At 45.1% G+C, this 17095-nt stretch overlaps 1 protein-coding gene and 1 long non-coding RNA gene across 2 annotated transcripts in view; one reads left to right on the forward strand and one right to left on the reverse strand.

The window, feature by feature from the left end:
- Nucleotides 1-3471, reverse strand: part of Usp31 (ubiquitin specific peptidase 31) — a 66854-nt gene extending 63383 nt beyond the window's left edge. The window contains 1 exon segment of the mRNA NM_001107548.3: nucleotides 2695-3471. Coding sequence (NP_001101018.2) covers nucleotides 2695-3318 — 624 coding nt within the window. The 5' untranslated portion in view covers nucleotides 3319-3471.
- A 158-nt stretch (nucleotides 3472-3629) lies between these two features.
- On the forward strand, nucleotides 3630-13174 carry LOC147996955 (uncharacterized). The gene is made up of 3 exons (XR_015652471.1): nucleotides 3630-3799; nucleotides 4924-5126; nucleotides 11489-13174. It is a non-coding gene; the product is annotated as an uncharacterized LOC147996955 (long non-coding RNA).
- The last annotated feature ends 3921 nt before the right edge of the window (nucleotides 13175-17095 follow it).

Consider the following 17095-nt stretch of genomic DNA (forward strand, 5'->3'; position numbering starts at 1 on the left):
CCTTAAGTAGGCAGCAGCAGTATCACATGGGAGCTTGTTGGAAAAGCAGCCTGAGAGGCCCCACTACAGCTAATCAAATTGTACTTTATAACTATGAGGCTAGTGCAAGTTCAAGTGCAAGACGAGCTCTCAGGGAAGCTAAGTCCCACTGAAATCTACCCCTCATAGCAAGTGTCTGCTCCATCACAGATGAGGTCATTTGGGTGGGCTGCCTAAGAGACAAACCTACTCATCTGCTCTATTAAAGCAGGAAACCAAACACCTGCTTCTAGCCCTCATGGCAGCCAACTGACAGGAATGTCACTTGTGACGTTAGCACAAACCTGCTGGGGGCTCCTAAGAGAACATTTATTTCTCTCATGACTTCCTGTCTTCCTACTGGAACACAGGGTGTTCCACGAGGTAACAAATACAGACAAAAATCCCAATAACAGCTAAAGACAACAGAGTGGAAACAGAATGGTCTGCATCAGCAGTGGGTCCATGAACTCTCTGGGACACCATAGAACCACCAGACTACTGTGTCAGCCTGCTCAACATTTCTACTTCACAGCACTCCTACTAGGGAATCTTCCTCCTGATACTGAATGCATTCCTATCCAATTAAACTGTTACTAAAAGGGAGGTGAATTAATGAATACACACTGAACTGCACTGAAGTTTCAGAAGATTACAGTGTTTCAAACATGAGGACTCCCAAGAACCAGCTCAGCATTGCTAAATATGCCTCTTGAGTCTCTATTCTTCTAAAAGTATTGACTGTTGGAAGCTTAATAGATGTAAAAGTGAGCACAACCTCATAAAAAGCAATGGGAACGACATCGAAGAATGTATTTGACTTTGCCAAAGTATGCCTATTAATCATCCTGCACACCTAGAATTACTAACCTACTTCTGCTCGCTCTCCTAAAGTGTATAAGGTTACAGAAGGGAGCAGCACCTGGTAAAAGCCACTGCAGTGTTCACATGCTAAGGAGCTGACATACCAAGAAACGGCAAACTTCACCCTAGGATCCTGCCTTGAAAACTTCCTCTCCACTGTGGCTACCTGTGGGCGACTATAAGCAAAGGAGAGGGATCCTACAAAAAAAATGCCGTTCTCCTGGTTTCTTACTTTGAGACCTGTAACATGAATCTTTTGTTTCTCCAGTCCTTATTTCAGACTAATATTTCCAATCAAAATTTCAAGATCAAACGCTAACACTTTTTCTTTTTAAGCAATACAAATGCAGTATAAGCAAAAGCAATTACACAGGCAGTGGTAGGCAATGGCGGTGCTGCTCCTCAGCGAGGCAGGCCCTACCCAAAGCAGACCTCTCCGCTGTACCATCACTCAGTCCTGCGATCCAATCAGTACTTAGAGAAATGTACTGAGAGAGAAACTTGATAGCACAATGGAAAACCAGCACCACTTGCCATAAATAGAGACAAATGAACAAAATTCAATAAGAGCATAACAGCCTTATTAAATTTAGCTACTGTTGGGCTGACGAGATGGCCCATCAGGTAAACATGACAACCTGAGCTCAATTCCCCAGAACCCACATTAAGTAGAAGAGAACTGACTCCTCAAATTGTCCTATGACCTCTACACAAGTGCCACACACAGACACACACACCACGCACATGTAAACATCTTTTAATGTTGTCCGCCAAAGACTCTAAACTTGGAACTTGTTTTCTTACTTTAAAAGAGGAGTGGAGAGGGGTAGGTTGATCTCAGAACACAGGAGGCTATCAGGAACATCTCAGGTTGAAAGTCAGCTTTGGGTTACATAGTAGGACACTGTCTCACGGTGAGACAGCTGTCCAAAAAAAAAAAAAAAAAAAAAGATGGGGTAACTATCAAACTGGGGAGTTCTAAGCATGAGGAAATGAGGGAAGGAATGGAAAGATTTATTTTTCATTGTCCCGCTCCATTCTCGTTAATATCATACCCATATCCCACCTCAAAGTACCCCTTATACAATCTCCAGTCACCTCCCTGCTCAGCTTGCAGTAAGAACCCAACTCCTTAGCTAACCTAAATGACCCCCGCCATCTGGACCCAGCAAACTCCTTTGCTCCTCAATCTCATCATCTCAGTACATGGGCAGCTTCACCAGCAGCTGCAAGCCAGGATCACCTCCTCCAGCTATTACATCACCAGGTTCTATCTTCTTCAAAGGACCATCTGATAACACCTGGTTCGTTTTACTTAAGGATAAAAAAAAAAAGTGCTATGCATGTATGGTACTAGGCATAGCTGAAGCACTTTATGTAGTACATTGAAGCCCCTAAAAGTGCCCAAACTGGTAATCTCGCTGTCCAACATGACCTGTCAACTTGTTATGAGTAAGTACTGGCTAACCAGGAGCATAAAAAGGCTCAGTAATTTGATACTTAAGAAGCAGAAGAAGGATTCGAACCCAGATGGATACTCTCCCACCAATACCCGCTCCAAAGACTGAAGTTCCATGAAGGCAGGGTCTTGCTCCTGGCAACATTCATCCCCAAGGCGGATCAAAGAACCTGACGCCTATGTTCTGGGGCTCGGAAGACATGCTGGATACACGGCTGGTGGGAGGAATGTGTTCCTTTGTCATCTGGGTTATCTTCCAGAACTCGCTGAGCATCCAGCGCACGCAGAAATCCTCCCGGCCCGAAGAGGAGGAGCCCAAGAAGCGCCCAAGCTCCAAGGACCCCCGGGCTCACCTTGAAGTCTCGACTGTGCTGCGGGGTGTACTCCAGCGTCCAGAGCGCCCGCACCAGGTGCGCTAGCTGCTCGGTGACCTCGCCCTGGCCGTGCGGGCCTCGGCCCGCCGGCTGCTCCGGCTCCGGCTCCGGTTCCGGCCGGCCCGCCCGGTACTGGCCGAGTGCCAGGTACTCGGCGAAGAGCTCGGTGTTACTGAGGCATTGCAGCGTGGCGTTCATGAAGCACGTGTTGCCGTGGTTGCGGAGCCCCGCCACGCCGGGCACCGGCTCCGAGGCGCAGGCGGGAGGCGCGGGCGAGGCAGGCGGCGGCGGGCACGGCGGCGGCGTGGGCGCGGAGGCCGGCCCGGGCGGGAAGCAGCTGCGGAGGCCGCCGCGGTCCGGGGCGGCACCCTCGGAGCTGAGGTGCGAGAGCGTGGACAGCGTCTTGAGGACACGGCTCATGAAGCTGCCCACCGAGCGTGCCGACGACGGCGACGAGGGCGCGGCCGGCCCCGGGCCCCCAGCGCCGCCGCTGCCCCCCGCGCGGCCGCTCCGGAACAGCCGCTTGCTGAACGAGCGCTTCTCCTTCCCGCCCGCCGCCACCGGCGGCCCGGGCCCGGGCGCGGGCGCCGTTACCTTGGACATGGCGGCGGCTGCCGATGCTCATCACCGCGCCAGTCCGCCCGGACCGCGACTCCGCCACGGCCGCCGCCGCATCCCGCCGCCTGCGCCTCACCCGGGCCAGGGGGTCTTTGCGCCCTACACCACCTCAGAGCTCCGGGAAAGAGCAAGAGAGAGAAGACCGAGGGGCGCGCGTGCGTCGCGCGGCCGCCCAAGTGGGCAGCTCACGTGACTCCCTGGACTCGCTGCCCCGCCCCACACTGAAGCCGCGAAGCCGCCATATTGACTGTGGGAATAGTGCTGTCCCTGAACCTTGACGCTAGGACTCCCGGTTCAGGGCGTGGTTCTGCGTGGTGAGGCTCAAGGCAGGCCATGTTTAGTATGGGCACGGTCCTGCCTGGTGGTGCAAGCGCTGGATGGTGGATTTTAGGGGTGGGTCTCAGTCTTTGCTTGTCAAAGGGAAAAGATCTAAAGAAAGTACGGAAATCAAGCTGCCACGTACCAGGTAACCGAGGAGTTGATAGATGTAGCTTTGTCTTGTCCCAGGCGAGTTAACTCAGCCTGGCTCCGGAGGTTCTGCCGCCTACCATCCGAACGTTGTCACGATGCTGGCACATTCTGGTGTGCTTTTCTTTCAGGATGTACGTTGGGGTCCCAGCAAACTAGAATTGCTGATGTACCTTCGGGTCCCAGCAAACTAGAATTGCCTTACTGAGAAGTTTTGTAAAATACAACCTTTAAGTCCACTGAGCTCTCCCTTGAATCACCCGATACACTGAGCATTTACTCAATCATTCAATCATTCATTCATTCATTCATTCATTCAATAAATAGCAACTGAACACTTGCTGTTTGCCAAATACTGTACGAAACTCTAAGCATACTAAAAGAATAAAACTGTGTTCCCACTTGCCTTTCTACAATTTACATTTTCAGTAGGTACTCATTCATGATAAGCTCAGTATTCCAACACGATATGCCAAGCATGGAATATCTTCCTTAATCTTCAGTTCAGTGCCTTTGATGTGTCATTTAAACCCAAGTTTAGCTCAAAGACTTAACCTTTAAACCAAGGGTCCCAGACGCACTGCTATCACAGAGGCTAGCTAGGTAATTAACAATGAACAAAGAATCCAGGTGAAGGGTCGGTCATCTGCTGATCATACTTCACATGACTTGGAAATACCAGAAATGTTGCGGACAGTGGCAACCTGCTAATTAATATTCTTCTAAAGAGATGGCTTTCACTCACCTCCAGTCAGTTGTTCCCGTGTGAGAATGAGGGCTTAGTGTTGCCAGATCATCTGATTTTTAGAGAGAAGGTGGAAATTCTATTTTTAAATGTTGGTTCAACTTTAAAAAAAAAAAAAACAGTGCATGGGAGAACTGTGTGCATTAAGGCTGCCTTCTACTCAAAAACCACTGGTTTCTGACCTTTCTTTGTATGTTCTCTTTGCTGAGAGATGAGCCTGAGTCCTGCAAAAACAAAGATACTGGGAAAGAAAACCCATAATATTTTAAAGATAGAAAGGCCACCCTACACCCATCTCAAAGTAAATAGTTTTGGCCTCTAGATTTCTACCCAATATTAAGAATCCTATAATGGTGTTCTTGGTTTCCTCTGAACAGGCTCAAACCAACTCTGCTCCTACCTCCTAATCAAAACATCTGTCCTAGCTGTACCTCAGGCTCCTTGCAGCATCAGAAAGAAATCCACTTGATCACAATAGAAGCTGAAGCCTGTGGCCCTCCACCTTTGTACACGTGCTTGCTGCCCCTAGTGATTCGATCCTGATTGAGAACCTTTACCCAAGCTGATCCATCTGCTCCAGGTATCTTGAACTTCCTCATTTAGCTCACCTCTCTTCATCTCTAAAAGCTTGCCTTCGTCAATTGCATCATTTCTGCAGACCCTCTTAGTACCTTTCAGCCATACCATTAACTTGACCCTGTTGGAATTCAACATCCAATGAGCCTCTGTCATAGTTGTTTTCTATTGCTGTGAAGTTACCACGACTAAAGCAACTGGTAAGAGAAAGTACTTACTTAGGGGCTTGCTCACAGTTTCAGAGTTAGTCCACCATCATCGTTATGGAAACAAGCAAGCAGAGATGATGCTGAGACTGTAGCTGAGAGTTTTCATCTCATCCAAAGGTTGGAGGCAGAGAGAATGAAAGCAAGAACAAAAATGTGTGCGTGCGTGCATATGAGAGAGAGGGTGAGGAGAGAAAGAGACAAAGAGACATGAGTCTGAAACAAAGACAGAGATAGAAACAAAGTCAGAGACCGGCTGGGCTTAGTGTTTGCTTTTAAAAAAAAACTCGAAGCTCACCCTCGGTGACACACCTCCCCAAACAAGGCAACACCTCCTAATTCTTCCCAAAACCCAAACCAGTCGCACTCATTAGGGACTAAGCATTCAAATATATGAGCTTATGGGGACCACCACAGTCTTCAGTAAACTGGAGGCTCAATCCACAAGACCCTCACCTAATTTTACTCACTCGGGATACTCAGTTAAGATTACTTATTCTACAAGAAACATCTAAATTACATCTGAATTCCTGGAGGAATATCTGAGAGCTGCCTTTCCAAGCTCCTCTTCCTAGTCTATGCTTATTGGTCTCTAAGAATATCAAAGCCACCAGTCCTGGCTTCTCCAGAATAGGCTTTGAAGAGTCCCTTGTGGGAACACTATTATGTTGTTGTTGTTGTTGTTGTTGTTGTTGTTGTTGTTGTTCTACTACTACTACTACTACTACTGTTACTACGATTTTATTTGTTTTTATGTGTATAAATGTTTTGCCTGAATATTTGTCTGTGCATCACATATGTGCAGTGTACTGGAAGTCTTAATGAACACTGGGTCATTGAGAGGACCTTGATTCAATTCCCAGCACCCACAGGGCAGCCAATGCCTATGACTCCAATCTCAGCCCAATGTGTTCATTGTTAAGACTTATCTGAAACAATATTCCATAGTAGATATCTCACTGCCCCTCCCTTGCACTTACCAAGGAAAACACAAATGAGAAATAAGAGCACAGTGAGGAGTAGCCTTGCCTATGCTTTAGTTATTCATGCAACTCTCCTTGGGCCGAAACTCAGGTCAGGGAGCTTGTGCATTTAACACACTGTCAAGTTTATCTCGGGGAAGACTTATCTGGCAAACAATGAATGGAGAACACAGTCCCCACCGAGGAGATGGTGCTGACTTGACGAAAGAAAGAAAAGACAGACCGGAAGGAAGGGAAGGAAAGAGGGAGGGAGAGAGGGAGAGAGAGAGAAGAAAGAAGAAAGAAAGAGCTAGGTGGCATCACCATTCTTAGGAATCGCAAGGCCAGGCTGGAGCAAGTTAACACAATTTAACACTGGAGAGATTTGGGGACACTCTGTTCCTTTGAGAATCAGCTTTTCACCTCTGGAAAGGACTGCCGATGCCCATCTTCACATTTGGGTGGATAGTCATGTATTTGGTAGTGCATTAAAGCGCCTCATACTCCACTGAGTAGCCAGGCAGACAGCAACATATTTTAACACACGAGGAGAAGTGTAGTGATTTTAGCTGGCACACTGCTGTGCTTTGAGATGAATGAGTTCAAATACAAGCTGGGCTTTGAGGTCTTCACCATTTAAACCAACTTCCAGCTTGGAACGGATACAAATTAGGGACAAGATCTCAAGCTTCCTCTGTGGAAAAAAGACCAGAGCAGGGATTGGGGAGAATGTGTTCTCCTTCCCACCCCTGTTAGCTAGAACCCAGGGAAGTACCTAATAAAGACCAACCAGGTGTGCCTCCCCAGTCTCAGACTTGAAAATTGTAGAAACCAGGTGAGTTGGAGGCAATGCTTTAGATCACAAACCTGATTGGTTTCAGCAGTGTAGCATCAGTGAGGATAACGCCAGGCATGGCTGCAGCCAGTGTCCTGCTGGCCACATTTCTGGCAAGTTCTTACTGGTGTCTGCTTCCCTGAGTTTCTGCCCAAGCCTGTTTCTCCAGCTTTGTTTTCATTGTGAGCTAACCTGATAGGCTTCCTATAAATTCCTTTATTGCTGAAACTAACTGGTGTCAGTTTCTTTTGTCTGTAATCAAGAAAACAACTAGCAGTGCCTTTTAATTAGCTATTTTTAAATTTTATACAGGTGTGAGTTACCTACAGGTGTTTGCATTTCCCTTTCCTTCTATATGTGCTGGTTGACAATAGTAATTTGCATATGAACTGTTGTTGATGTTTCATTTTTTGAGAGTAGCCTGGTCTTCATGGTGATCCTCCTGCCTCAACTACCTGTGTACTGGAATTATAGACATGTGTCCTGCTTTGTCCATTCTGAATCATTTAGTCACCTTACAACCATGTTTACGGTGTTACCATATCACATATAATATTTTATGTATTTAAATTGATCCATCTCTTCTAGTAAGATGATTATTTACCATGCTTAGACAAACAGCTTTCCCTGCCCTGAGATCAGTGTTTTTCTTTCATATTCTTACGAGGAGTTTCCCCTTCACTTTAATGTCAGAATTTCTGGAATTTCTGTCTCTGTCTCTCTCTGTCTCTGTCTGTCTCTGTCTCTCTCTCTCTCTCTCTCTCTCTCTCTCTCTCTCTCTCTGTGTGTGTGTGTGTGTGTGTGTGTGTGTGTGTTGTGAAAAACTGAGGTAGGGACCTACTGTGGTTCAAATTACCTTTGACTTCCCAAAACTGGTATTGAAGTTTGGTGTCAGCATAGCTGTGCTGGGAAGACAGTGGGAAGGGTGTGGATCATAAACATGGAGCCCACACAGGGACTAGGACTTTCTCAGGTGAGCTCCTGCTTGTTCTTGTAAGACTGGATTACTTACCATGAGAGCAGGGTACCCTGAACCAAGCTTGGACTCTGCAGCTTCCTGTGCTTTTCTTCCACAACCCACTCATCCTCCTACTTTTTGTATCAAGTTGAAGCAACATGGGAGCCCCACCAGAGACTGACAACGTGGTCTCAGGCTTTCCAGGTCCCAGGAGAGCCTGAGGACGCAGCTCAGTTTACATGGTACACACCTAGCATCCATGAACAGCTCAGTTTACATGGTACACACCTAGCATCCATGAACAGCCCAGTTTACATGGTACACACCTAGCATCCATGAACAGCTCAGTTTACATGGTACACACCTAGCATCCATGAACAGCTCAGTTTACATGGTACACACCTAGCATCCATGAAGCCCTGGATTCCATCCCAATGCCTAGGGATATGAAGCAGTACACACATGTAATCCAAGAACTGGAGAGGTGGAGGTGCAAGTGTCAAAAGTTCAAGATCATCCTCCACTACATAGTAAGTTTAAGGGCAGACTAAGACAGCCCCTATTTCAAAACTAAATAAATGTCTTTTCGTTGTAATTTACCCAGACTCCAATATTCTGTTATTATAACAAGAAAAAAATTCTAAGACAGAATCTTACTTTTGCTTTATTCCACATGGCTTAGCATAATTTAAAAAAAAAAGATAACACAACTCCCCCAATTGCTTTAAAATTCCACTTTCATCTCACCTAAACTGTTTTTGTTGTTTTGGGGAAAATGCTATATGCTATCAATGTGTCTCTATATTCCAGAGTAATGTTGATTTAGAATATATTGAAATACTTGCTAGGCCATCCTCCCTTAGTTATCAGTCTACTCAGCCTCTCAGATCAATTTGATCCTTTGGGGCCTAAGTAATATAGATCAATTTAGGAAGAAGACACGTCACCACAGTTTCTAACATATCTGAGAAAGGGGTATGTCTTTTTAAAACCATAGAGGAAGGAGGGGAGGATGTGGCTCAATGGTAGAGCATTGCCCAGCATTATATGTATGCATGCGATATACATGTGTATATACATTTTTGCATGAACGTGGACATGTGTGTGCAGTTGCACGTGCATGTGGAGGCTGATGTTGGGTATTCTCTTCAGTCACTCTCCACCAGGTTCGCTGAGGTAGCATCTCTAAATCGAACTGGAGCTTATGCTACGACTAGCCTACCTAGCCAGCTTGCACCTGAGGCTCCTCATCTCCACCCTCCACGCATGGGAACTGGAAGCAGGCTGCTGTGTCCACCCAGCATTTATGTGGGTTCTGAAGATCTTGGTTCTGATCTTCAAGTGTGCACAGCAGTGCTTTGCATTCTGAACCATCTCCTCTGCCCGGCCCTGAGTTCCAGCCCCAGCACTGCCAAAACAATTAGTAAAAACAACACTAAAAATAAAAAAGGAAGCCATTGCAGGGGCTTTTCTCCTAGAGGCACAGCGTCTGTATAGCTCCCACACAATATGATAGCTGTTTGTCGCTGTCATAAACTGGGCATTTTTGTGAAGTTTATCAACATTTAAACAGCCACCTTTGGTGAACGTGAGTTCTTTTTCATAATTTTCAGTTGACTTATGAGTTTTTCAGGAATTCATAGGAATGCATGAGCTAATAATCTTAGCTCTTCTTAAAGCCCATCCGTCCCTTTCTCTTGACTTCCAGGGTTCTGTTTGTAACATTAAAAAAAAAAAAAAATAGAAGAGCCTGCATTAACGGCCACGCTCCCAGGACTTCACCATTAAGCTCCTATTGGTTTGGGACTGATATATATTATTTATCACCTTAAAGTGGTATCCATTTATTTCTACTCAGAAAGGGTCATTATCAGAAATGATCTTAGAATTTATCAAACGCCTTCTGTGTGACCATAAAAAAGCAAGCGTGCACTCCCTTTTCCTTTGACCTTATGTAGCCATCGGAGGTGCAAACAGCAGGTATGATTAGCATGAAAGGTCTCCCATAGGCTCCTGTGTGTGTTCGAATACCTGGTCCCCCACTGGTGACATTGTTTTGGGACATTATAGAACCTGTGGACAGGGGGCCTACCTGATGCTGTAGGGCTCTGAGGCCTCACCTTGACACCTTAGCCCCACTTCTAATCCAGTTTTCCACTCCTTCATTTGCCAGATTGAGAAGAAACCAAGCCACAAGCTCCAGATGCAACAGTTGGAGCCACAGCCCAGGCACCATGCCTCCCCCCCATGACAAACTACATCCCACAAAGTGAAACAAACCCCTTCTCCTTTACCTTTCTCCTGCCAGGTGTTACAAACAACAAAATAAGTAGCTACCATAGAAACATTTTAAGTTCCTTTTACTAATTTGGGTTTGGGAGGTCACTGGAAGAATGTATGGAGCCGTTAGAATAGCTTGAGAATCAGACTTGAAAATCCAAAGAAGAAAACACAGACAGGACCCAGCTACAGAAAATGCTGCTTACAATGTCATGGCTGGGCCATAAAGGAAATTGATGCCACCAAGATGCACTGTCATAGAGTGTAGTCACGCTGTGGATTCTGCAGCCTCTATGAATACCCGTGAAGGATCTATTATTGTCTCTGAGCTCTTGCAGCCTCTTCAGGATAGCCCAAAGAGGAAGCATCGCTTTGGACAGGAGAGCTTAGGTCTGGCGCCTAGCAGCTGGGACTTGGAGAAGGGAGCATCACCTCCCTCCAGCCATCACAATAGAGGAAAAAGTGCCTCCCACCTCCAGTGTAGCTCTCCAAAGGCAGATTACTCATTGCTGGAAAGCAAAAATTGGCAAATTTTGTGTAGGGTGCTTTATTGATAACATTAAATATATTTATCTTTTTAATCATAATTTTATGTCCATATTTTAAAAAGTCAGCTTAAGCTTGAAATATCTCTCCAGATTAGTTGGTAAAACATTCACACACACACACACACACACACACACACACACACACACACACACAGACACAGACAAATGCATGTGCACACAGTGGGAAGGGTAGCCTATCTTGTGTCTGTGTGAGTCTATGGTGGGGTGTCTGCCCGTCTGTCTACTATGCTTGGCAAGTTTCACTCAATTTTGCTAGTTCTTTAAAACCCAACCGTGAAGCATCCCTATTTTCTTTGGCTGGGAATCACTGAAATTGGTGTACATTCAAAGATTCTGAGAATCCATCCAACTTATTTGATCAATTTGGCAGTTCTCTGAAATGTTTTCTAAATTTTAAGCCACTGATATTACCATATCTAAATTTCTGCCTTCTCCTTCTCCTAGGTTAATTTTAGTCCTTCCAATTTTTTTTTCTAGAAAATGTCCCAGATTTTCCAATTCATTAGTGAAATCATGCAATGAATTATTATCATTATTTTTTTGTCATCTCTTTTAGCTCAAGGCCAAAACACATTCCTCAGTTGGAACTCTCATTGAAGTCTTCAATCCATGCGTCTTTCCTTCCAAGTCATGTCCTGCACCTCCCATTGCATCTGACGTGATGGCCGTGCCCACTGTCCTCTAAGAACCTTCTCACTTCTCCTCATATCCATCCTGCAGCTCCTGCATACTTTGCTTCCTTTTGACAGCCAGATGTGTCTCCCTCTTCTGAGTGCTGCCTGTAGGCTACTGGCAAGCTACGAAAGGGATGCACAGGGAGAAAAAAAAAAACATGCTTGTCTCCTGGTCCCAGCCCCTGGATGTTGGATGCTGGAGTGTGGAAGCCATCTTCATTTTCTCCAGTCGAGGCAAGTTCAGATGGGTGGCTCAGATTCCAGAGCTCTCTACATGGTTAGGAGGCAGGAACTCTTCCCAGGACCTTGCTCTAATCCCCTCGCCTGAGGATTTTTATTGCTGAGAATAGACACCAGAACCACTGTAACTCTTACAAAGGAAAACATTGTATTAGAGCTGGCTTACAGTTTCAGAGGTTCAGTCCATTATCATCATGGGCATGACAGCATCCAGGCAGGCATGGTGCTGGAGAAGGAGCTGAGAGCTCTACATCTTAATCTGAAGGCACCAAAAGGAGATTATATTCCACACTGGGTGGAGTTTGAGCATAGGAGACCTCAAAACCCGCCCCAATAGTGACACACTTCCTCCAACAAGGCCACACCTACTCCAACAAGGCTAGACTTCCTAATAGTGCAACTCCCCAGGAACCAAGCATTCAAACACACGAGTCTATGGGGAGCGTGCTTATTCAAAACACCACAGGTATCTCTGTAGCTATTGTTAATTTTCATTTTATTTTGCCTGCATGTATGTCTGTGAACCATTTTCATTCAGTACTCTTGGAAGCCAGTAGAGGGCGATGGATCCCCTGGGACTGGAGATGTAAACCACTATGTGGATGCCAGGTACAGGAGTCTTCTAGAAGAGCAGCCAGTGCCCTTAACCACTAAGCCACCTCTCCAGCCCACAGTGGGTGTTCTCAACTACTGAGCCATCTCTCCAACACTTTGTTGTTGTTTTGCTCTGCCATGGGTTGAACCCAGGGCCTTATGCATCTGAGAGAGGAGTTGTCAGAGATTTTAATTGTATTCTGTTGCATTCCTCTATCCATTTTCACATTTGCCCTCTATTTATAGTAATAACAGTTTTCCGCTTGCTGTCATCTCGGGAAGCTTTCTCTTAAAATATATTTATTCCTGAGATGTGGGCTAGAGTTGATGACTCACGACCAAAGAACTAACAGCGAAAAGGGAGACAGAATAGCTTGACAACAGAGCCCGGGCAGAGCCTGGGCCAAGAGAACAAGGTTTACATGAGTAGCCAAAGGCACCATATCAAGAGTCCCCTGAAGGAAATGATAGAGATGCTGCTTCACCTCATTGATGTTCTCTTCCCCAAACCATAAGCCCAGTCTGTTAGAGGAAAATCTTTATCTGGGGACATTGTTTAAAATACCTACTGAGGTTAGGAAAAATCGAAGAAAGCCTGAAAACCATCACAGGGCTGCGAAGACCAGGAAACAGAAGAACTCAGTGCACCACATTTTCCAGAATTATATTCTGGAACAGAAAAGGGCTATTAGTGAAAACTGAATAAAATATAAATAAAATCTAGAATGTGGCTATTGGTGTTGTGATGGTTTGAGTCTGATTTATCCCTTAAAGGTTCTTGTTTGGGTTCCCAGTGTGGCAGTGTTAAGGTGGTTTAGCCCTTAGGAGGAAAATCCTTATGGAGGTCATTAATGAATCAATGCCTTTCTGGAGAGACTGAGTTGCAGCTTGTGTGATTAGACTAGTTCTCACAAAAGCAGGTTCCACACATGGCATGCTTCCCTTCTTGCCTTCCTGCTGTGTAGTGATACAGGCTGCCACCAGCTGGGCATTGTGCTGCTAGAACTTTCCTGCCACCAGGAGTGTGGGCTCATTAAACCCCTTTTCTATATACATAGTCATTGCCCAGCATCATGTGTTCTCTTATGGAAACACAAAACAAATTATAAATGTTACACCAGTGTGAATTTCATAGTTTAATAAGTGGACCATGGTACAATGGTATTTTAGTCACATTCCTGAGGCTGCAATTAAACACTCACCAAAAGCAACTTTACGGGAGTGGTGGCTATTCTTGTTTGTCAGCTTGGCTACATTTGGGATTCACTAAAGCCCCAATGGTTGGCCCACCAGTGAGAGATTTCAAATTAAATCATTGGAAGCTGGAAGACCCACTTCTCATCCTTTTGAGGTGAGAAGATCCGCATTTAATCTAGATAACACATTCTGCTGGCAGGCTCTATAAAGAAGACAGAAAAAGGACTCTCTCTCTCTCTCTCTCTTTCTCTCTCTCTCTCTGTCTGTCTCTGTCTCTCTGTCTCTCTGTCTCTCTGTCTCTCTGTCTCTCTCTCTCTCTCCCTCTCTCTCCCTCTCTCTCCCTCTCTCTCCCTGCTCTGGCCCTCGATAGCAAGTCCATTCCTTCACTGGCATTAGAACCTACTTCTTCAGGATTCCAGTGTATACTGAAGACCAGCTGAGACATCCAACCTTGTGGACTGAACAGCTCCTGCGTTCTTGAAACTTCTGTCTGTAAACAGCCACAGCCTATAAGTCACTCAAATAAATTCCTGTCCTGTATATGTATATATTAATTCTATAAGTTCTATTCCTCTGGAGAACCCTGACTAGTACAAGGAGGAAAGAGGTTTGTTTCAGTCTATTGTTGAGAGAAGTCAGGACGAGAACTCAAGCAGGACCTTAAAGCAGAAACCATAAAGAAACCCTTCTTCTTGGCTGGCTCATAGGCTAATGTTTAGCTATAGTTCATATAGAGACCAAGCCCACCTACCAAGGAAATGGTGCCACCCACAGTGTGCCGAGACCTCATTCATTAATCATCAGTAGAGAGAATTCCCCACAGACATGCCCACAGACCAGTCTGATCTAGGAAATTCCCCATTGAGGCTTTTCTCAAGTGATTTTTATGCTCTTGCATCGACAGTTAAAGCCACTAGGACATATAGTTATATGATATTAATATTAGGAGATGAAATGAGAAGGCTAGAATTTACTGTGTCCTTTTTTGCAAATATAAAATTACTGCAACATAAAAAGTCCATTATGATGCACTTAAGTTGGCCTGATGTTCCTTGCCTGTAATCTCAAATACTCAGGAGGCTGAGGGAGGAGGATCACAAATTCAAGGCCAGCCACTGCAGCAGATGGAGTTGAAGCCAGCATGGGTATCTTATTGATACTCTGATTCAAAAGTAAAAGTAAAAAGAGGGTCAAGGATGCAACTTAGTGGCAGAATGTTTGCCTAGGAAAGAGATACATTTAGCTGCCGGGCATTGAAGCACTACCTGTTCATCCCAGTACTTGAGAGTTATAGGTGGGAGGATCAGAAATTCCAGGGTAGCCTTAGCTATAAAGTAGATTTGAGTTCAGTCTTGGCTACATGAGGCCCTGTTTTAAACAACAACAAAAATAAGTAAATGAAACAAAGTATTATAAGATAACATTTAATGATCAAAAGAATGGTAGATTCCAAAATACTGTTCAGTAACGTAATAAGCCAAACACTGTGAGAAAGACTCAGGGAGCATTTATTCCTGAGGGAGGGCAGCATCACAGCTTAGCACTTGCAGAGATAACTGATATGTTTATTGGGTATGAGGATACCCAGGTCTCTGAGAGCACATAGGTCAGGAGGGAAGAGAAGTGTGGTAAGACATCATAGAGGGTGAATTCTTCCTGTTACTTTTGAGGCGTTACTGTTACTGAGGAGTCAGGAATAACATGATACACGCCTGAAATTTCTAGAGCAGCAGTTCTCAAGTCTCTTGTTGTGATGACCCTTGAGTATGAAATTATTTTCATTGCTACTTCACAGCTGTGCTTTTGCTACTGTTAAGAATCATAAGGTAAATATCTGTGTTTTCCAATGGTTTTAGGTGACCCCTGTGAAAGGGTCATTCCATCCCCAAAGAGTTGTGACCAGTAGGTTGAGAACTGCTGTTCTAGAGTCTTCCAACGATCAGACAGAATTCCATGTGCCTGAGAGACACTGAAACTTCACATGAGGAGAAAACATAAAGGCTCTGCTTTTTTTTGCAAAAAATAAAATCGTGAGACTCATTTAAGTGTAAACACTCAGCAAACACTGAAGTATTCACCTCAGTACCTGCTCAAGATTCCAGTAAGCAGCCATGAAAATACAAAGTGTTTTCCATTTTAATGATAAACAGCAGAACATAAGCAAATAGATAAATAGGTAGTGTTTTAGCTGCTGATAACTGTTTTGAGGAAAAAAATAAATCAAGGGCTGGAGAGATGGTTTACCAGTTAACATTGCTTGCTACCCCATCATAAGGACTGGAGTACAGATCCCAGCACCCACATAACAAGCCAGATACCCTGAGCATATTTATAACATCAGTTCTGGGGTGGGGGGAGTGGAGACAGATGAATCATTAGGGCTTGCTGGCTTCCAGCCTAGCCAAGAAAACATCAGCTCCATGCTCAAGGAGAGACTCTACCTCAGAAGAATAGGCGAGGTGGGAGAGTGATTGAGGAAGATATCTGGTGCCTTTTCTGGTTTCTGTGCCTGCATACTTGCAAATGCACCTGCATATACACTCACATAGACACATGCAAGCAAATAAATAGGTCTTGAGCAAAGTCAGTAATTTCTTTTAAATTTACTAAAAATAAATAGTAACATCAAGCATTGAAAAGATCTCTGTGAGGGGCACACTTGGACCAGAAACTGCTGTGAGTATCTAAACCACCAGTACACACGGTGGCAAGAGGAAATTCAAAAGGACTATGTTAGGAATGAGTTTGGCGTCTTCCAGTGAAGCCATCTAGTCAGTGTAAATGCTGTGAGTTGGTCAAAGCAGAAGATAGCCCAAAACATGGAACAGGAGGCACCCGGGCTGTCAGATACAGCAGATTTATAAGAAGTGCAGAAAACCAAAAGGCCAGCAGACACAGAGAAGGGACTATCTGTCACCATTCAGACACCAAAAAGCCACGGGTAACTGATTAAGAAATGAGAATGGAGGATAGAGAGAGTTCTAGGAGTAAAACCTAAACATACTCCTTTTCCTCTCCTCCACAATTTTACTGGGGTGAGAGGGAAAGACTAAAAAGAAGATAGAAAGCCACAAAGAAAGGATCAGAAAAATAAATGAAACCAGTGGCTTAAGAGATTCTACAGAGTTCATCCAAAGCAGAAAGTAGGTTGGGTAGACGGTTTAGTCAGAGAAGTGCTTACCTCAAAGGCGTGAGGAACTGAGTTCCACCCCAGGATCCATGCCCATACTGGAGGGTGGTCATGCTCATGAAGTCCCAGTGCTAGGGTGGCACAGACGTGGGGGGGTCCCTGTAGCTCACACACCAGCCAGTTTTGCTTAATTGTTGAGCTCCAAACAAGTGAGAGACTGTCTCAAAGGAAGTGATGGCATTTATGACACCAAAGGCTGTCCTGTGGCCTCCACATGCTCACGTACATGAGTACATGCACATCAGTACAGACACACCAGTACACACAC

The sequence above is a fragment of the Rattus norvegicus genome, chromosome 1 (genome assembly GCF_021556685.1).
Source record: "Rattus norvegicus strain SHRSP/BbbUtx chromosome 1, alternate assembly SHRSP_T2T, whole genome shotgun sequence".
NCBI classification, from domain to species: Eukaryota; Metazoa; Chordata; class Mammalia; order Rodentia; family Muridae; genus Rattus; species Rattus norvegicus.